Source organism: Chlorocebus sabaeus, chromosome 20, assembly GCF_047675955.1.
Source record: "Chlorocebus sabaeus isolate Y175 chromosome 20, mChlSab1.0.hap1, whole genome shotgun sequence".
NCBI lineage: Eukaryota > Metazoa > Chordata > Mammalia > Primates > Cercopithecidae > Chlorocebus > Chlorocebus sabaeus.
In genome coordinates, this window is record NC_132923.1 from 49,853,416 (window position 1) to 49,875,991 (window position 22,576).

The following is a 22,576-nucleotide window of genomic DNA, read 5'->3' on the forward strand; positions in this document are numbered from 1 at the left end:
GTTCATATTCTAATCGTGGGTGGCAAGGACCTCCTTCCTGGCTTCTGATCCAATTCATTATTCGAATCTCCACTACTTAACGTGGAACCACTGTGGATCTTGATAAGAGGAAAAGGCTGGGCTCTGTTTCCACTTTGCTCTTGGCAGTCCTCAGGCCTCCAGTATAACTTTCTTAGAAAATGAATAGGGCTGGCTCCCAGAGAGACTAATCTAATCTCATCTTGTCCACTCAGAAGATCCATATCAAACATTACAGACTGTCTGACTGCAGGACTACAGCAGGAAGGGGCATCTAATTCCATCTGGATTTGGATCAGTGATTAAACGATCAAGTGAGCGCCATTAGCATGGTAGAAATAGAAAAGCAAAATATAACTGGCCTACTTCTTAAACATTGTTCTCATCTAAGGTGTTATTCAAAGAGCCCCCACACGAAACAAAGAGCAAGCCTGCGAGAGAGGAGTTTAAAGTCCACAGCCTCCTTTAAAAACAGACAAGAATGGATCAACATGCTGCATTTTCACTGTTTATGGACATGACAGTCTGATCAGATAACCATGCTATGCCTAGAGACCTAATTAGTAACCCTCTGGTGAATTTTAAATTACTTTTAAAGGAAAAAAAAATATGTTTCTGGTAACTCTTGGTTGAATAAAATGTCACTCATTTCTGATTAGCCGTTTTCAGAAACGCTCTGCCCGCTTCAAATGGAATTACGGGTGAGTTCAGTTACCCAGAAAAGGTATATTTCAGCTAATCAATTTTGAGAGATCTAACAGTTTCAAACACCTAAGACTGAAACCTCTACATTGTTTTTGTTTTACAGTACAACCTGGCTGCCTTACCAAGAGGGCACCCAGAATCATCAAAATGGATACAAATGAAATGTTATTGCCACAAGCACTTTAAATACATCTCTCAAGATGCTACATGAAATACCCAGATTTAGGTCAAACTGGTTCAATTTGTGAAAGCAAAACAAAGTTCAGAAGCCAGATCAGTTAGGGACTGTACATCTACTCTTTGCCAGATTTTAATATTTAATTAGATGCAGGTTAAAGCTTTGATACTTTAAGGCGGCACATGCTAAAAAAAAATCACAAATTAGCAAGTTTGACAGTTCTTTGATGTTAAGTTTCTGCTAAGAGACTGAGTGATTTTAAATTGGAAAGAAAGGAGAGCGGAGGGAGAGGAAGAAAGAAAAGAATGAACTGATTCTACAATCCCAGAATAATCACTCTTGGATCTGCTGCTCAGGGAGAGAAATTTCTTAACATTCTTACAGTTCAAAATACTTAGGTTGCCTGTTTCATGGAGGGCGTATTTAGCAAGAAAACCTAGACAGGGGTCAGTTATTTTCCAGCATCACCGGTAAGACAGGCTGAAGGCTCTAGAAATCTAGTTGCCCACACCCTTGATCTAAAAGAAAATTAATCCAAATATGTTTTATCTATTTCCCTGTAAATGCTGTCAGTGCTAATGATGTGAAACACTTCCAGGCAAGACTTTCATTTTTAAACTTCAGGTTTAGAGAAGTAGAGGTAGAGACTTAGAGTTGGTGTGTTTCATTAGAAGCCTTCATGATCAAACCAGAGGACATCAGAAAAGTTTCTAGGGGGTTCTTTCTAAACTCTAACCCAGGTCACAAAATCTGGAAGAGCAAAAGAGGCAAAGAAGCCAAACATCTGATAGGGAGATAGTGAATTCCTTCTTTGTAATCCTAGGTTATTTGGGAAAACGCTAGTCTGTTTTATAAGCTTTGACATAGGAAGTAATCATCATTGCCTAATTGAGGCAAAAGCAAGGGGTGCTGAAAATTTGCACAGATGCATTGTTATGAACCCAAGTTAATGCCTTCATTCCCCATTTATTGATTATATCCCACCTGTCACCAAATGTTGGCATTTCTGAGATCTGTCTGGCCCTGAGATCTGTCTGCTTCTCCCCAACCTTGTCTCTACTTTTCTTGACAACTGGAGTCAGGTCCCCAGAGGTTTTCATGTTCTCAGTTTTTAGCTTGAGAGCCTATTGTTTACACTGCTGCTGTCCTTTCTGTTCAAAGAGTGCAAATCATTTTACTCCTGGGATCCTGAGTTTTATGTGTGTACTATTTAGCAGTCCTTACTGTTCAAATATACTAAGATATGAACTCCGTCACTTGTGGAATAAGCAAGTCCTATCTTCTTTAGAACAGTCAGCATTTCCCCCCTTTAATCTGTACAAATGAGTGATTTGTATGTGGAAAGAACAGCAAGAATCAGAACCAGGAATATCTATGCTACAGGTACATAAGTGACATGGTATTAAGATAATCAGTAAAAAGTACAGTCATTCAAAAATATTTATAAAAATATCATTTATGAAATGACAAAACTAGTATTCTGCAGGGTGAGAATGGCACATCAGCTTGGTAACACTATTCCAGCACAGCATGTAAATACCAGCAGTTATTAGTCTACCCTGCCCAGTACTTTGCATACATCATGCCCAACCTTCGCAACAATCCTGTTATCTCCATTTACTGACATCACATTGCTAAATGCAGATCCCTTTGACTCTCAAGCCATGTTCTTTGTTCTGTCACTGCAAGTGCACACCAAATTCTGTTAAGAAAAATCATCACTGAACTGGTATTTTATCAACCCAATATCATATAATATAAATAGAATCAATCAAGCATTGCTCAAAACAATGAGCCAGTGGCTAAGAATTGAAAATCAATGTAATTGAGACTTTCTTTTTTAAGGGCAAAAAAAAAAAAAAAAAAAAAAAAAAAAAAAAAAATCAGAAATGTGTGTTCTAAAAAAACATTATGGACATGTCCAAACTGTGCCATAAATGTTAGATTAAGTTACTTTCACATTTCTTTTTTATTCTAATAGCCCTTTGTCTATTTTTCTTTTTTCTTCTAATTAAGTATATACTTTGTAAGTTTTCTATCTGAAATGTTATTAACAGTGATGAAGTACAACACAAAAGCAGCAGAGACGTGTCAGTCCAGATAAAGTATTGTCACAAGCCATACAATCATTAAAAACCAATGATGATGCATGCTTTTCTGATGGCAACACTACCTGAGAGTTAAGTTGACACTGAACACTGAGTCAGCTTGGAAAATGTCCATCAGTGTCAACGCTACAAAAGAAAATATTAAAACAGGACACCAAACCATTTTTCCCCTTCCCACTAAGTGTTTATTTTATAGCTTTTGCATCAGGTAGTCAACTGAAACACTTCAACATCAGAAAGCTGGCAGAATGTTAAGGAAAAGGAGTGATTATCTCTCCAACAGATGTGACAAAATGGTTTCAAGTTGGAAACAGAATTGCATAAATGAATCAACTGAATGGAGTGGCGGAGGGCAGGGAGTGAGAAGAAAGTAGTAAGCATCTTCCAACAGGACTATGAGGGAAGAAAAAGGCACTGTTGAGCTGTGTATTTATAAAATAAAAGTCAAAATATGCAATCCATGTTTCCAAAATTACATTCAACACTGCTTCAGAGATGCTCACATACCTCTCAATAGAAAGCTACAAAAACTGTCTAAAAAATGAGATAGACAGCATCAATGTCCCAACACAGCCTTAACAGTAATGTATTTTAAAGAGTTCATCACCATCAGGGTCCATTTTATAAACAGTACTGCAAAGGCCACAAAGCTGCATGAAATTACAGGATAAATCTGACTAAATGATCATTCATTTCAATCTCTAAAATTCCTGCTCCAAGTAATCAGAAAGTAAGCTCCACTCCAGAGGAGCTGAATTGGCAGTGGATTTGAAACAGGGTTGCTTTTCTCCTCAGACGGCTGCCTAAAGAGCAGTTTAGTTGGCATCATACAGCAACTCTGCATAGGGTAAACGGATGCAAAACCGTAACAGCAACTTCTCTGCTTCCTCTGAAAAGTAAACAATGCTAATTTATGAAGAGGTCAACTCAAATCATAAAGGAGAAGCACCTGGGCCTCTTAAAGGCAAACTACATAAAAGGTTACAGGGAACTTCTCATAATAAGGATTCTAGGACCATAGGTGTGTTTGGGAATGACCAATGGGAAAATCCAGTGAGATGATTTACACAGATGTTCTCTACGTAGATTTGAATTTAAATTAAAATGCCAGCTATGCATTTGGGAACCAGCCTTCAGTTAAATTCTCTAGTGCTTTCAGAATTATTTGATTTTATTAAAAAAGAATCATTGTCTACAAACTATTTTCTTTCTAACAGTGCAAATACAGTAAGCAAATCATCTGCAATATCAAAATATTGTTTGTAAATCACTGATGGCACCAACGATTTTAGGAATTTCCAATAGGACACATATTGAGAAAAAGCAACAGATTACAAGCGTTAACCAAATTTTAAGATCAGAAAATTATAAAAATCAGTAAGTTTAAACTATCTAATTTTCAATAGTTTAAATCCAATCATCAGGAATTCAGAAGCACCCAATATGTTTGAAGTTGCACAAATGCACATGGATGACAGGAAAGTAATCCCCATGCAATATCTTAAGTGTTGCTATCAGATATATTTAAGTGCTACTTTACAGATTAAAGTTGGGTAAAATCAAAATATATTTTACTTCCCATTAGATTTTAAAACAATCACAATAATTTATCAACAGTTGCCATTTCACAGCAGTTAGAAAACAGGAGTCGATACAAGTTGAACAGAAAGGTATCTTTTCCTCTTTTAGGAAATAAACATATATATATATATTTCACATACACACATAACATTATCTTTAAAATTCCAAGTGGTTAATTTACTTTTGTATTATAAAAAAATTATCTCCCTATGGTCAAAATACTGAAAAAGCGCAAAGGCTGAAAAAAGAAAACCACATTTGCCACTTTAAAAAAATACATTATTGTCTCAGTGGTTCTATTTATTTAACTGATTATAAAGTATTATGACTCCTAGTACTGTACTGGACCTGATGGAATTAAATCCACCCCTTTCTCAGTCTCCAGAAAGGATACTCCTAACCCACCCTAAAATATGGTAAAACAAATGCCCCTGTTCTGAACTGTTAAACTGGGAAAGAAAACATGCCCACCTGGAAACAATATAAGTCATAAAAGTTTATGAATCTGTGTGAGAGACTACACGAATCAGAAAGCAATTCTTTGGATATGTTAGGAGCTTTTAGAAGTATATAAACTCTTTTAGGCCTCTAGAGTACAGATACAAAGATGATTTCTCCATAAATAATGATTTAGCCAGTGCAATGGTTGGTAGCCCATGGTCTGCATCTGGGATGTCTTCTGTTTTTGTAAATAAAGTTTTATTGGAACATAACCGTGCTCATTTGTTTACATAATGTCTATTGCTGCTTTTGTGGTACAATGGCAGGGTTGACTAGCTGTGACAGAGACCATATGGCCTGCAAAGCCTAAAATATTTACTCTCTGGTCCTTCCACAGAAAGTTTACTGACCTCCTGATCTAGTTCACAAAGTACTACTCTAGTTACCTAAAAGAGTTAATGCACCTCAAGAAGATTTGGGCATGTGGTGCAAGAGTAACTTGCATACTGGGGTTTGTTCATTAGCAGGTAATGTCAAACCCTACCCTGAAGTGGTGCTTTACTTTTGGGCAAGGAAATAATCTGTATACACTTTCAGGAAATACCTATAAAAATCAATTTGAAAAAAGAAAGAAAAAAGCCAAATAATAATAATAAAAATAAAAAGCCTGGCTATGTTCTTTTAATACTTTTATATTATATTATTGTGAGGAAAGGGTGCTAAAATGATTCTTCCTGTCATTCTTTTAGTTTTTCTTTAGTTTGTTTATAAATGTTTTCTCGTAAGAAGTGTTCCCTCATGCCCTCCCATAACCTTTAAGGCAATCTACCTAAAATGCTTACAGTCTGTGAAGCCTTGTTCAGAAATACTTAGTTAAACCATAGGTATAAAATAGCTACCATTTCTGAATAGTAATGTAAAATAAAAACAGAAACATCTTTCAAATTTGAAGAGCAAAGTTTCCCTGACCCTAGTCAGCTAACAAAGCCTATTTCTAACAGGGAACTTCCTAAACTCAAGCAGCTGCTCATGAAGCTTTAAGAGTTCACAGGTGTTTCATATTTCAATCGTTGCTGAAACATGGAAGATAAAACACCGGGAGGATATTTATCAAACACAAATTTATATCAAGATTAACTTTTCAACCAGCTTACAAGCAGACTTTTCCCTTTCTTTGTTAAAAAAGGAATGCTATGAAACTATATGTTAAAGATGTTTCTATAATAATACCTTACATTTATATAGCGCTTTACAATTTTCAAAGTGCTTTCACATGCCATCTCATTTAATCCTCACAACAGCCCTGTGAGGTAGGTACAGCAGGTATTATTATCCTCATTTCAAGATGAGGAAATTGAGGCAAAGAGAGGTTAAGTAACTTGCCCAAGATCACACAGCTGGTAAGTGGTAGAGCTAGGACCTGAAATCAAGTTTTTTGACTCCTTGTCCAGTACTCTTTCCACTGCAATTACTGCCTCAAGTTATGAATAATGAACTGTGTTTCAAAATTGAAAGCTTATTGAAGTTCATTTCAGTGATGTCTTAACAGTAAAGTTAAATGAGAAATACAAGAACAGTAGGTCTGATGGTTTTACTTGACATAAAATTGGTGCAAAACCACTTTTGTCTAATTACTTGTAACCTTTTGGTCCAAATACATAAAATATGCAATATTTACAGCATTTTCCTTTTTTTGTAAATGCAATGCTTTAAAACACATTATAAAGCACCTTAGTAAAAATAGTCTACAGGTAAAAGTACAGAAGAAGTAGGAAAATCCTACCCATACCACCGCTCACTAATGGAGTCATAATACGGAGTCACCGATATCTCAGTTTACAGCTTTACAAATAACCCATGGAGAAACAAATACTAAACTTACTTTTTTGATATTAATGTGTGAAAATCTTAACTAAAACTTCAGACAATCTCAGTATTCTTTGAAGTATCTTCCCAATATTAGACATTGAGGAGACAGGAATGAGAAATACTGCTTTGACGCTTTATCTTTTTACCATATTAGTCATGATTTAAATTGATTTTTAACACTAATCAGTATTTAAAAAATTAAAACCACCTACATAAATATAGGCAAATCCAACTACAGCAGAAACATTTCTTAGCAAATATGATTAAACATTCCAATAAATTTCATGAGACATGACTCACAAAAACAAAGTACACACTGCCAAACAGTTATTAACACAATTCAGTAGAGGTGTATAACCCAAACCCTCAGTGAAGGCAGAAGAGGCAAATGGACTCATCTTCATTCATGGTTAGTTGAAAAAATGCTTTATCAAAAACGAGAGTATCAGAACCTTTTCTGAAATTGTATTTAGCCTTTTGATTAGACCTGCCATGAGTTCATTTTAGGTGATGTATATTTTCTCCCAGGCAGGAGGTTATAACTTTCACCAAAGTTTAGCCAGGAAAAATAAAAATGCCTGAAACTTAAACTTAGAACACTGACATACCAGCCAGTATCTATTTCCTTGACGTTACTGTGTGTTTCCTAATTTGGCTCGATATAAACTGTCATATACACCTACTGTCAGCAATCCAGACTGTGGAGCTGAGAACAAAGGTGAAGATAGGGTCAAATTTTAGTTCAAGAATCCAATAGTCACACCTTATACTCAGTTCGACTTAGGGTAAATCTTTTCATAGAAAAAGTTTTGTGCGAGGATGTAGAGGTCTCCATCTTTTTCTCGAACAGCATGGGCTCTGATGAATTGGAACTGCTCTAGTGCAAATTCATAGAACTCATTCTCCATTTTCCAAATATCAGATTGCTGTAGTTTTGCAATGGTTTGTTTAGTGGGGAGTTTCTTCTCTGTGGTTTTCCTAAGATGAGATTTCTTTCCTACTTACAAAGGGGGAAAAAAAGGAAAGGTAAATAATTCTTGGAGAACACACAAAAGGTCAATGCCTCTTTATTTGAAGAGGTGGTTAATATGACATATTAAAGAATAGGTAACATAATTGTTTTATATAATTCAGGTAAAAATGGAGCCTTGATCATACTAGAGCCATGATTCAGTCCTTTAGAATGTAAATCCTCAACCTAGTAAAGACTTAATGAAATGTCAAATAGTAAATGTAAGGATTGGCACACAGTAAAGTGTAGGCTGTCACCTCACACACTATATTCTCAAGTGCTTGGTGCTCTGAGACTAGTTCATTTCTGATAAAATATCTATTGCCAAACTGTATTCTATTTTCTCATAATCTATATTCTCTAAAATTATGTTAGAAGCTAGGGCATATGCATCCTCAAGGAAAGAGTTTCTATAACTGCATCTTATCAAGCAACAGCAAAAAACAAAACAAAACAAAAACACAATTAACTTATCACTTTCAGATACGTAATACAGCTGAGGCTGCTGAAACATGGCTTAGGCATACTTTAGTTCCACTATCCCACCTCTACTTCAAAATGGTAGTAGGCAGGACTAATACACAGGCCTATGTTTGATATCTGGCAAGAAATGTATTGAATACTATACATTTCTAAGGCTGGTTCTGTAGTTTGTATCATTCCGCTATTTCTACAGTGCTTTCTAATTTTCACCTAATTCACAGTTATTCAATAGAAAATAGTGAGCAGTGGCCGGGCGCGGTGGCTCAAGCCTGTAATCCCAGCACTTTGGGAGGCCGAGACAGGCGGATCACGAGGTCAGGAGATCGAGACCATCCTGGCTAACACAGTGAAACCCCGTCTCTACTAAAAATAATACAAAAAACTAGCCGGGCGAGGTGGTGGGCGTCTGTGGTCCCAGCTACTCGGGAGGCTGAGGCAGGAGAATGGCATAAACCCGGGAGGCGGAGCTTGCAGTGAGCTGAGATCCAGCCACTGCACTCCAGCCTGGGCGACAGAGTGAGACTCTGTCTCAAAAAAAAAAAAAAAAAAAAAAAAAAAAAATAGCAGAAACAGACAAGATACCTGCCTTTCTGGAGTTATCTGTCGTGAAATGTCGTTGTTTCACTGAAGAAACTTTAAGTCATATATCTACGAGTTGCAAACAAACAAACAAAAGAAACCAAAGAAAGTTTTAAAAAGAAACCCTTCCTTTATATACCTGTGCGATAGAGTTCAGTAGCACCCCTGAAAAACCGGGGCAATGCTGCCTCCAATAACATGATAAAATCTTCAAGTTCTTCAGTAACTCCCACCAGAAAATATTCATTAACTAGGTTATACTTGGCTTGATCCATAGCCCACCTGCTTCCCACATTCCTGAAACCAAAGAAAAGGAATTAAAACCTGGTTGTGAAATCTGCTGAGTGTTTTTGGTACCTTTGACACTATATATTACAGAGAAAATAGATAAACACATGTATATCCAAAGTCTCAATGCCCTTTTATTACCATCCTGTGGGAGGCACACCTGTTTCTAATTTCCTTTGCTTCCATCTCCAGTTTCTGCTCAACTACGCAGTGCTAATTTCAGAGTTTACCAGAGGACTCTTAACATGAGCAATTTAGTTTAAGGGCACTTTAAAAATGTATATGGATATAAGAAAATATACCCCTCCTATATGATTTAGTGTGTTTTAACTTTTTTAAGCTACACTAAATTCTGTTCATTTAAGAGCTCTCTAGTAAAGTGTAAACAATTTGTGTTTACTGCTTATTGTGTGAGTTTTGAATTTTTGTGAGCTGTTTTCTGAAATTTCTGAGGAACGGAAAATAGATAATGGCTCTGCTAAGAATCTTTTATTTTTATTTTCATTTACATTGTCAGCTAATGCTATTAACAGAGATTTGATCCAAAATAACTCTACTTTTGGGTTCTTTTTAGCACAAATGTTCCTTAATCCAAATTCCAGCTCTGCGTTTAAGCAGCAGTCTGGTCTTGAGCTGATGGCTTCACCTTTCTCAATTTTGTTTTCTCAAACTATTTAAAAAAAAAAAGAGGGGGAGGGGAGCCATGATTAACTGGTTTCTAAGCACCCTCCCAGTTCTGTGAATCTATGAAACATACTAAAGAAATACAATTAATACCTCCTCAAAAATGCCCAATAGAGCAATAGTCTTTATTGTTCTAAGGCAGGAATTGGCAAACTTTTTATATAAAAGGCCAGAGGATAAATATTTTAGGTTTTGCAGACTACACAGTGATATGGTTTGGATATTTGTTCCCTCTAACTCTCATTCTGAAATGTGATTCCCAGTATTGGAGGTTGGACTTGGTGGGAGGTAACTGGATCATGGGAGCAGGTCCCTTGTGAATGGTTTAGCACCATCCCCTTGGTGATAACTGAGTACTTGGCTCAGTTAGTTCATTAGAGATCTAGTTATTTAAAAGACTGGGGGCCAGGTGTGGTGGCTCACACCTGTAATCCCAGCACTTTGGGAGGCCAAGGCAGGCGGGTCACCTCAGGTTCAAGACCAGCCTGACCAACGTGGAGAAACCCCATCTCTACTAAAAATACAAAATCAGCCGGGCATGGTGGTGCATGCCTGTAATCCCAGCTACTCGGGAGGCTGAGGCAGGGGAATTGCTTGAACCCAGGAGGCAGAGGTTGTGGTGAGCCGAGATCACGCCACTGCACTCCAGCGTGGGTGACAAGAGCAAAACTTCATCTAAAAAAAAAACAAAAAGACTGGGCCCTCCCCCTTCATTCTCTTGTTCCCACTCCTGCCATGTGATGTGCCTGCTCCCACTTTACTTTCTGCCATGATTGTAAGCTTCCTGAGGCCTGCACCAGAAGCTAAACAGATGTTGGTGCCATGCTTGCACAGCCTGCAGAACCATAAGCCAAGTAAACCTCTTTTCATTATAAATTACTATCTCAAGTATTCCTTCACAGTAATGTAAGAATGGCCTAATAGAGAAAATTGTTCCTAAGGAGTGGGGTATTGCTGTAAAGATACCTGAAAATGGGAAAGTGGCTTTGGAACTGGGTAATGGGCAGAGGTTGGAAGAATCTGAAGGGCTCTGAAGACGACAGGAAGAAGAGGGAAACTGACATTTCTTAAGCTGAGACTGGTTTAATGATTGTGACAAATATGCTGACAGAAATATGGACAGAAGTCCAGGCTGATGAGGTCTCAGAGGGAAATGAAGAAGCTACTGAGAACTGGAGTAAAGGTCACCTGTATTATGCCTTAGCAAAGAACTTGGCTGTGCGGTGTCCAAGTTCTAGAGATCTGTGGAAGTTTGAACTTAAAGACTGATGACTGGTCGGGTGTGGTGGCTCACACCTGTAATCCCAGCACTTTGGGAGGCTGAGGCAGGTGGATTACCTGAGGTCTGGAGTTTGAGACCAGCGTGGCCAACATGGTGAAACCCCATCTCTACTAAAAATACAAAAATTAGCTGGGTATGGTGGCACACACCTGTAATCCCAGCTACTCGGGAGGTTGAGGCAGGAGAACTGCTTGAGCCCAGGAGGCAGAGGTTGCAGTGAACCGAGATTGTGCCACTGTACTCCAGCCTGGCTGACAGAGTGAGACTCTGTCTCCAAAAAAAAAAACAAAAGTGATGACTTAGGACATCTGGCACAATACATTTCTAAGCAACAAAGCATTTAAGATGTGGCCTGGCTGCGTCTAAGAGGCTACAATAAAATGCAAGAGCAAAGGAATGACTTAAAGTTGGAACTTATATTTTAAAGGGAGGCAGAGCATAAACATTTGGAAAATTCACAGCCTGGCCATGTGGTAGAGAAGGAAAGCCCCCTTTTTGTGTTGTTTTTTGTTTTAAAGACAGGGTCTTGCTCTGTTGCCCAGGCTGGATCTTGGCTCATTGTAGGCTTAACCTCCTGGACTCAAGTGTTCTTCCTACCTTAGCCTCCCAAGTAGCTGGGATTATGGGCATATGCCACTACACCTGGCTAACTTTATGTTTTGTAGAGATGAGATTGCCCAGGCTAGTCTCAAATTCCTGGGCTCAAGCGAGCCTCCCACTTTGGTCTTCCAAAGTGCTGGAATTACAGGCATGAGCAACCACGCCCACTGAAAAGCTTATTTTCCAGGGAATAGGGCAGGGAATAGGGAAGGAATTTAATAACACTGTGGAGCAATCACTTATTAAGGAGGTTAGCATGACTAAAAGGGAGTCAAGTGCTAATATCCAAGACAATGAGAAAAAGGCCTCAAAGGCATTTCAGAGATCTTCCAGGCTGCCTCTCCCATCATAGGCCCAGAAGCCTTGGGGGGAAGAATGATTTAAGGGGACAGGCCCAGGGTTCTGCTGCCCTGAGAAGCCTTGGGACATTGCTCCCCACATCCCGGCCACTCCAGTTCCGGCCTTGGCTCAAAGGAGTTCAGGTACAGCTTGGGCCACCACTCCAGGGGAGCATAAGCTGTAAGCATAGGTGGTTTCCAGGTGGTATTAAGTTTGCAGATGCTCAGAATGCAAGTATGAAGGAGCTTGCATTCCACCTAGATTGCAGCTTCCATCTAGATGTCAGAAGTGGGTTGGGTTGGAGCCCTCACCCCACACAGAGACCCAAACAGGGAACTGCCTAGTGGAGCTGTGGGAAGGGGATTATGCCCTCCAGACCCCAGAATGGTTGGCTCACCATCAGCTCTCACACTCTCCCTGGAAAAACTGCAGGTACACTCAATTCTAACCCATGAGAGCAGCCACGTAGGCTGTACCCTGCAAAGCCATGGGGGCAGGGCTGCTCAAGGCCTTAGGGGCACACCCCTTGCACCAGGATGCAGGAGATGAAGTCAAGGATTATGTTGGAGCTTTAAAATGTAATGACTGCCCTGCTGGGTTTCAGACTTGTGTGGGGCCTACTGCACCTTTCTTTTGGCCAATTTCGCCCTTTTGGAATGGAAATGTTTATCCAATGCCTATACCACCATTGTATCGGGAATAAATAACTTTTTTTTTTTTTTTTTTTTTTTAATCTCACAGGCTCACAGGTAGAAGGAACTCATCTCCAGATGAGATTTTGGACTTGGGACTTCTGAGTTAATGCTGGAATAAGACTTTGGGACTACTGTGAAGGGATGAATATATTTTGAAATATGAGAAAGACATGAGATTTGGTGAGCCAGGGGCAGAATAATATGGTTTGGATGTTTGTTCCCTCCAAATCTCACGTTGAAATGTGATTCCCAATGCTGGAGGTAGGGCCTGGTGGGAGATGACTGGATCATGGGAGCAGATCTGTCATGAACGGTTTAGTGCCATCCCCTTGGCGATAACTGAGTTCTCGCTCAGTTCACACAAGATCTGGTTGTTTGAAAGTCTGGGAACCATACCACCCCCCCCCAGTGCCCACTTTCTTGCTCCCACCATGTGATATGCCTGTTCCTGCTTCACCTTCTGCCATGATGGTAAGCTTCCTGAGGCCCTTGTTGGTGTCATGCTTGTACATCCTGCAGAACAGTGAGCCAATTAAACCTCTTTTCTTCATAAATTACCCAGTCTCAGGTAGTCCTTTATAGTAATGCAAGAACAGCTAATACACGTGGTTTAGGTTACAACTACTCAACTCTGCTGTTGCAGTGTGAAAACAGCCACAAGCAGTAAGTAAAAAATATATGTGGCTGTGTTTCAATAAAACTTTATTTATAAAACAGGTGACATAGCTGGGCATGGTGGCTCATGCCTGTAATCCCAGCACTTTGGGAGGCTGAGGCAGGTGGATCCCTTGAGGTCAGGAGTTCGAGACCAGCCTGGCCAACATGGTGAAACCCCATCTCTTACTAAAAAAACAAAAATTAGCCAGGTGTAGTGTAGGCACCTGTAGTCCCAGCTACTCGGGAGGCTGAGGCAGGAGAACTGTGAACCCAGGAGGCGGAGGATGCAGTGAGCCAAGACTGTGCCCCTGTACTCCGGCTTGGGCGATAGAGCGAAATTCTGTCTCAAGTAATAATAATAATAATAATAAAACAGGTGATAGGCCAAAATTGGGTCTGCAGGTTACAACCTGTAGTTTGCCAATCCCTGTTCTAAAGAAATGGTTAAAAATTGAGAAGGCATTCTTTATAGGCTTCCAATTCTTATACTAGTATGAGGCTTTGATGTAATTTATTGAGTAGGACCTTAAACTCCACAGCAATCTAATAATATATCTCAAATAATGAAGAAATTCCTTGTATTTCTCATTATGGTTTAAGGAAAAAACTTTGAATACGCTCCTTTTTTCTCCTACTTCTCCTATTAAAATGATTGAATAGAACAAATAAACATGTAAAATTATTTTTAAAAACTGAAAACTCAACACATTCTGAGGAAATACATTTTTTATTAAAGTATCTTCATTTTCCACTTGATATTTACTAGCAAACTAAACCACACCCATAACCTTGGCTTCTCTTAAAGTCAAAATCAGTTTAACAGTAAAACCAGGTGAATTTTAACCTGCTAAGCCTTTACTTAATTTAATACAAATAGCTAAAACAGTAAGCTTTGGACAAAATAAGATTTATGACCACCTCCCAGTCTCTAAGAGCTCTACTGGAATACAGCAAAACATAACACCAAAAATAAGAAATATTAAAAACCAGCATCTGAGAAAACAATGCAAGGATATTAGGATATCACTCTACATGAGGAATCTTTTAAATGCATTTAAAAGTAACTGCAAAACTAGATATTACTCAATTACATGTTATTTTTAGTCTAGTCTTTCACCGATTTCCCTATATCTAGCCCTTGTGAAATGAAACACAGATATAGAGATAATAAGAATGATAATCAATTTGAGCCAACTTTATCTCCCTACCAGCATTCGGAGCTATGGCCACAGAAGAACGGGATTTGAAGCCAGAGCTTCTCTGGAGCACAGTCTGAGCCACCTTCTGCTACACATTCATCAAAGGTCTAGAACAAAGACAAAGCAGCATGGGTAAGCCATAAATCCAAGTCTCACCTATCAAATATCTAATGTAGTAAATTGTTAAATAATTGGGTGAGAGTAGGTGGGATGAGACACTCTTCTTTGAAGTCATGTAAATTAATCACAGTTGGGCATGGTGGCTCACGCCTGTAATCCCAGCACTTTGGGAGGCCAAGGCAGGCAGATCACAAGGTCACGAGATCGAGACCATCCTGGTTAACATGGTGAAACCCCATCTCTACTAAAAATACAAAAATTAACTGGGCGTGGTGGCTTGTGCCTGTAGTCCCAGCTACTCGGGAGGCTGAGGCAGGAGAATCGCTTGAACCCAGGAGGTGGAAGTTGCAGTGAGCTGAGATGGAGCCACTGCACTCCAGCCTGGTGACACAGCAACACTCTGTCTCAAAAACAAAAACAAAAACAAAACAAACAAACAAAAAAATCACATACTGCCTTGTAACAGGCAGCTCTTAGGATCTGGTTTAGAATCTTAGGATAGGTTGATCTGTCTGTCTGTCTGTCTATAGCTTTATCTACATAACTTGTTTCATGTGCTTTTTAAATGTGTTATGTGTTATGTTGTCTTTCCAACTACAGTGAAAACTTCCTGAAGTAGCATTCGTGGATCATGCAGTAGCATTTGTATCCTCCAGAGCATATAGAATAGTGCTATATAAACCACTTGCACAATTAATATTTGTAAATGACTACTGAAAAGACTGCGCTTTGGGGATTTACATGGGTATTAAAGGCATAGCTCTAGCAGAGATGAAGACAGAGGAAATAAAATATTTTTATGAGGCATTTGATATTATTTCTGAATTTTTCTAGATGTTCTTAGATTTGCCAGCCTAGGCCATTTTCTAAAAAGTGGTTTTATTATCATTTGTGCCAAATTTTGTAGCTCATAAAAAGAAATAAGAAATAAAACCTTACGTATCTATGTATCTACCATATCCCAAACTACAGCTATTCAGATTTGAGTATTTGGTGGTATTTTCTCAAAATGAATAAACTATGTCCGTCAGGTGAAAGAATAGCTGACAGTGTTGATACCCCACGTGTTCTCAGCTGGAAGCTATTCTGACCCTCAGGTGATATCTGGCAATGTTTGAAGACAATTTTGGTTCTCACAGCCGAGGTATGGGGGATGCTACCAGGTAGAAGTAAGAGATGCTGGTAAACATCCTACAATGTATAAGAAGCCCCCCACAACAAAGAATTATCTGGCCCGAAACAACAATAATGTTGGGGTTGAGAAATCCTGTAATAGGCCAATGATAAAAATTAAGCTTTCAAGCAAAAAATAAAATTTTGGAAAACTTGTATGTGCCACCATAAGCTTGACAGTCTCCCAATACTTAAAGACTTTTCTGATGAGATTAGTGGTGATATTAATGAATATGAGTTTTTAATGCTGTATAACAAAATACATTAACATCTGAAAGGTCCATATAACTCAGTGAACCAGTATGTTCCAAATGACCAATGTATGATGTTTCAAAATTATGCTTGGTTGAAAGATCCATTCCAAGTGTAAAACGTATCAACAGATTTTAATGTAGCAAAGTGTAAAAAGTTCACTGCTATGGTTTCAGATTCTACATTGCAGCTAACTTTTGAAACTACCACTTGTCAAGTTTTAGTGTTTACTAAAGAATAGACGCAATTTTTTGAAAAGGCTATTAAAATCCTCCCTTTTCCAATCATATATCTGTGTGAAGCTGGAGTTCCTCAATTCAACCAAAAGAACATTTTGAACAAACTGAATTCAGGAGCAAATATGAAAATCAGCTGTCTAGTTTCTCAGGGTTCAAAACAAAACAAAACAAACAGAAAATTTAAAAAAACTAAAAATAAAAAAAGAAAATTGGCTGTCTATAGTAAGCCAGATGCTAAAAAGATATGCAAAAATGTAAACCGATGCCACTCTTTTCATTTTTTTGTCGGAGGAGAAATAGTTATATGCATTAAAATATAATTTATGTTAACATATGATGGCTTTACTATTTAGTGTTTTAATATTTTAAAATTTTTTTAGTAAATGGCAAATTTACTGATACTGGTAAACATCAATAAATATAACTCAAAACAAAACGAAAGCTATAAACAAAAGCTCTTTTACGGAATCCTTAATAACTTTTAAGAGTATAAAAGGAATTCTTATATCAAAAAGTTTGAGAACCACTGATGTGAATAACATAGTTATTCACTGCTCATCTTTGGATTACTTAATATCCCTATTTTCCAGGTGCTGGGCATAGGCTAAATTAAGTAAAACTATAGTTCTAAAACGTGCAAATTTGAAATCTCCCAAATCAAAAGCCTTCCATTCTTTACAAGATCAAGTGAAAGCTATCCTAGGTGCACATGTATCTAAAATGTGTTTGAAGTGTAACCACAGAGCAGTTCAGATTACTAGAGTACGTCAGTTTAAAACATAACAGTTGCTGTAAGTGCTGAACTGAATACTGTTTAATATACCTCAAAATATCACTTGAGGTACAAATAATCTACAATTTTATAGAAATAAAGTTATCTACACTTTCTTGGGAATAAGCGCCATTGCAAGGTATTTCCAACATAATCATGGCCGCCCTTTAACCCCCAATCTTTCTAAAACCTGTCCAGCTTTAGAAATGTTATATGTATGCAGTCTTACCAACTTTACAGATAAGTTTAATGAAAACTCCTGCTAGTTAAAGATATTAAGGAGTTATTTGCAATAAACACCACTTAACTCATTAGGGTATCAGCATTAGGTTAACCAACATGTGTATCACGAGAAACAAGCCAAATTACTAAAAATGTTTAATCACTGGTATGTTTCAAGACTGAAAAGGTACATTCTATCATAAAACAAAGTAATTTCTTATTATTATTAATTCAATTATTTACAGATAGCCCTGTCCTCATAAGAAGACAATGCAATAGTATTTTGCTGATGTTATCAACACTACATCTAAATAAACAGGCATATTAATATTTATTTTATAATGACATTAAAAAAAACAAAAAAACAAAACAAAACAAACCCCAGGCCTTATTATAATCAGGGTGAAGAACAGGTAAAGCTCCAGGATGGCCTATCTACCTAAAACTTTCAAACATGAAAGGGAGACGATGTTAAAATGTCTGCCTGGATTTTTTCATGAATACTGAATATGCAACTTTGGAACATGTTTCACAGAAAAATGTCAGTGACATGTTGCATTTCTTCTCTCCTTTTCAAAGGATATAAGAGAGGTTAAGACTATGGGCTCTGGAATTAGAGTGCTTGGTTTTAAATTCCAGCTCTACCATTTACTAGTTGAATGACACCGTGCAAAATACTTAGCTTTTCTGTGCCCCCCAGTTTCCTTTTCTGTAAAATGAGGACAATAACAGCAACCACCCTATAGAATTGTTGTGCAAGCTACCTGAAAAAATACATATGAAATAACTTAAAACACTGCTTGGTATAGTATACAGTAAATGTGAGCTATTATTAGTTAATACTGTTACTGTTAATAATTACTGTTAATAATTATTAGTTATTATTACCCAATCACCCAAACTATACAGGCTAGGAACCACAGAACCATGCTATCCAGGGCTGACAATGACAAATGATGGATATAGGGGCCTACATGACTGCAATCTTTTCCTTTCCAACACTAACGCTAATATTACTTTGGTCAAAGGAGGGAAACAGATACTAACATTTACTGAGTCAAGAGTTAGTGTACATAGGGCTAATACAAAAAATAAAAAGAAAGTGCACAAGTGAATTTAGAAATAAATATCAATAAATTATAAAGTAGTAAGTTGTAAGAGTTATACTAATAGATTTTATAAAACTTTTCAGAATCTCCATAATAAATATTTCTAGAAGATTAAATAATGCTAAGAGATAGCATTACTTAAGAAAACAGATTTGGTTAGTTATCTCCGTTTGGATCAGTACCTTCTGCCTAAAACTTTGAGACTAAAGAAACAGCAATTTCCAGAAATCACTAAAAAGGAAAACAAAACAAAAAACCACTGTCCTATCATGTGACACAGAGGATACAACTAACTTAGAAAAAATATTGTTGGATGTTAATTATCATAACATACCAAATATCTGGCATCGCTACTGTGTAATAGTTTAGGTTTAAAATGTGCAGAATTCACACACTCAACCATTTGTTAAGCACTTACAGGTAACCTAGGTATGATGCTAAATTCTGAGGAAACAAAGATGAATTAAATATATGCTTCAGGAAATTTACCACATTTTGGAGAAGACAGTATGTAAACTGGTAATCCAAATATCACAAAATAAATGCTTAAAAGAAAGAGATTTAAATGAAGTGCTCTGGGAGCCCCGAAAGAGATATGACTAACTGCCTAGAGGCATCAGAAAAGACTTTATGGAAGTGGTCATGTTTGAGCTACATCTTAAAGGTGGATAAAGAGTTTTCCAGAGTAAAGGAAAGGCATTCTCAATACAGGGAATAACACATGTGTAAAAAAGTATGAAGCATTAATAACTTAAGCAATAAGTTCAGAGGATGGTGACATTTCATGTGGCCGAAGCACTGGGCACCTAAAGGAAAATCAGACAGGAGAGCTTGTTCTGAGATCGTGTCTAGTGGTGTCTCCTACGTCTTAATCTGTGAGCAGTGAGGTACCAGTAAAGGTTTTCCACCAGAGAAGTGACAAATCAGTTTGATTTCTTAGAAATATAACTCTGGTAATACTCTAGAAAATGCAGTGAAATGGAAAACAACCGAAATCTGAGCCTGCTGTGAACTTTGTTGAGCCATTATTCTCTTCTTGCCAGAAAAAACAGCTGCTTAGCAAAATACTGTCCTTAAGCTGATGATCACAAATATAAACAGCCATCAATACTAAGAGAATCAAAAAATATACAAAAATATATCATATTAGTGAATAATTACAATAATCACACAGAAAATTGTTAACAGAACCATAAAGAAAACATGATTCTGTCCTGGAAAAGAAATATTTTTAAAAACCACAAAAAAATGTATATTACAATATATCAGCTATGTAACTTCATTTTGCTTCTTCATATTTTGGGTTCTCTTCAAAATTTCCACAATAAGCAAGTAATAAATTTATAATTAACATCAAATTTTAAAAGCACACTGCTCACTGCATTTCATAAACAATTATCTTTATAAAAATCTTAAAACTAAAATATTACCTTTTTGTCTCCTTGTTTTCGTCTCCGTAACCCTGGTCTATAATCATCTCCAAATCTCAGAAAGTAATAATAAGAAACTAGCCTCTCAATAGGATCCCTTATGACATTAATGTAAATTGGTTTTTTCTTCACACCAAATCTGAAATAAAACAAAATTTCAAAGGTGAAATCAACATTTTCAATCTGTTTAGGAGTGCCCTGAAATTATACGTTTAAGTCTGAAGTACTGGTCCTATAAGGAAAAAATAACATGAATTAATTTAAATAATTTATATGTGTGGCTCTTGGGAACTATTTCATGATTATTCACGTCAGAATAAAGTAAACAAGAAATATGAATTTAAAAGTTATGTCTGAAGATAAAGGAAAGGAGATAAAAATGAATGAAAAATAATTTTAAACTTTACCAGCAAGAATTACATAAAATATTTTACTTCTATGCCTTCATTATACTTTAAGCCCAAGTAGAAAATCCCTTCTCAAATTAGTACCCACATATTACTAGGAAAGAATCTAATATTTATAATTTTAAAAAATGAACTTATTTTAAAAATTGTTTTATTACATTCCTGAATAGATCATCTGGTGCTACAGAAAGTTTCAAATCTGCATTAACTATGTAGCAATGATTTCTCACTTCTGGCTCATCAAACTAGCCAGATTTGATAGTGTTTTCTGAACACCATCAAACGATACAGCATCAGTGAACACAAGTTGACCATTATCAATCTACCTTCTGTTGCTGATTTTAAAGACAAGATAGAAGTGAAAGACACCAGGTTTTCAGTATTATTTTCTTAGGGAATGATAGAGTTGATGGAGCACTGAAGACTTTTACTTTAGCAACCCTTGCAGACCCTGGAACTGTACAGCTGGCTCCCTGTTTTATTATACTCCCTTGTCCCAGTCTTAAAATTTTACAGCTACTATGTTGATTCTTACTTTTCCATAATAGTTCATTTCATAAAATTTCAAAGTCGTTTTGATTGTTTTGTAAGTTTTCTCACAGATGTGACCTGTCTTCATCATTCTTTCTCTTTACCACTTCCCTTTTACTCAGCCTCTTGCTTAGATTACTGCAGTAATATAGTTTTCTAACATCCAGTTTCTCTCCCTTTCAATCTATCTTCCATACCAATTCTCAAAGGATGTTCCTAAACATTATTTGTTAAATCACTCTTCTTACGAATCTGAAATAACTCTACTGATGTATTGATACAAAACCCAAACTCCTTTGCTGGTTGTCTTAGGATTCTTTTACCTTATGTCTTAGGTACCACCTTATTGACCTAACTTTCTTTAACTCTCCTCAAACAAGAAACCATTTATCTGTTATAGTTAGGTTGGCCTTTTTTATCTCCTCCCGTATCAATACTTATTCTATTTCTCTTTAAATATCTTTGCTTATTCTGTCTTCCTTGAGTGTCACTCTCATTTTTCTTTTCTTTTTCTACATTAATTCATTCAAAAATACTTTTTGTATGCACCTAATATTGCCAGATATAATACTATTCTAGGTACCAGGAATACAACAATGAACAAAAAGACTAAATTTCTTGTCCTTCTAGAGCTGACATTCTACTTGGCACAGACAGGCAATAAACAAATAAATAAGCATATATTACAGATGATAAAAAGTGCAAAGGAGAAAAATAATTTAGTGAAAGGGAATAAAGAGTGCTAAGGAGGTGAGGGAGAATACAATTCAAAATAGTGTTTTTCGGGAAGACGTCACTAGTCTTATGTAATGAGGAAGGTACCATGCAAACATCTGGGAGAAAGTGTTCTGGAAAGATGGGATTTCCAAGTAAGAGGCCCTTGAGGCAGCTAAGTTCCAGGTGTTTTGAGGAACAGCAAGATCAAGCTGCCTGTAGAATCAAAAAGGGAATACCACAGAAGATAAGAGAGGTGGGGGTGAGGTGGGGTGAGGTGGAGTGAGTGCAGATTGTGTGGGTCTTCCATACTGTTACAAGCATTACTTTATACAGAGTCAGGAGGGAGGTCACTGAAAGATTTTAAGCAGAGAAGCACCATGACACGACTCATATTAAAAGGTCATTGGCTGCTGTTTTGGAATTAACAGAGGGGCTATAACAAAATCTTGTGACCTCTCTTCCTGATGACTCTAGCATACAGTTCTATTTGCTTTCATTTGACACCTCCTGCACCTAAGAGCTATCAAGCAACTTAACTCTTAGCTTATCCTACTAGTATTTCTCCTGTAAGTCTTTCTCCCAAACAGCATTATAAGTCACTTGAGGGTAGGCATAGTACAAATAGTGCAGTAAAAATTTCTTTCACAAATTTTTAAAAGAAGAAAACAGTACTGTTGCAAACACATAGCACTGTCACATTCAGTATTAGAGTAGAAGTTCCAACAGGGTGGGGACTATTTCTCTCTTGTTCATGGCTTTATCACTAGTGCTCAGCACTGTGCCCAACACACAGGTGCTGAATATTAATAGAATTAGGTTGAGGAGACTGTTGTGAATCAGCCACTAACAAAAGTGCCTTTCTGTGAGACAGTACACTGAGTAGTAA

At 37.2% G+C, this 22,576-nt stretch overlaps 1 protein-coding gene across 4 annotated transcripts in view; it reads right to left on the minus strand.

Annotated features, from left to right (window-relative positions):
* Positions 1-3,822: 3,822 nt before the first annotated feature.
* HS2ST1 (heparan sulfate 2-O-sulfotransferase 1) overlaps positions 3,823-22,576 on the minus strand; it is a 200,421-nt gene continuing 181,667 nt past the window's right edge. For 3 of the 4 annotated variants that reach the window (XM_007978061.3, XM_038002518.2, XM_007978064.3), the window contains 4 exons: positions 20,036-20,174; positions 14,728-14,825; positions 9,114-9,271; positions 3,823-7,900 (listed from right to left, as the gene is read on the minus strand). In XM_007978061.3, the coding sequence (XP_007976252.1) occupies positions 7,671-7,900; positions 9,114-9,271; positions 14,728-14,825; positions 20,036-20,174 (625 nt within the window). In that variant the 3' untranslated portion in view covers positions 3,823-7,670. The remainder of the gene's footprint in view (positions 7,901-9,113; positions 9,272-14,727; positions 14,826-20,035; positions 20,175-22,576) is intronic. The other variant, XM_007978062.3, reaches the window with a different exon arrangement.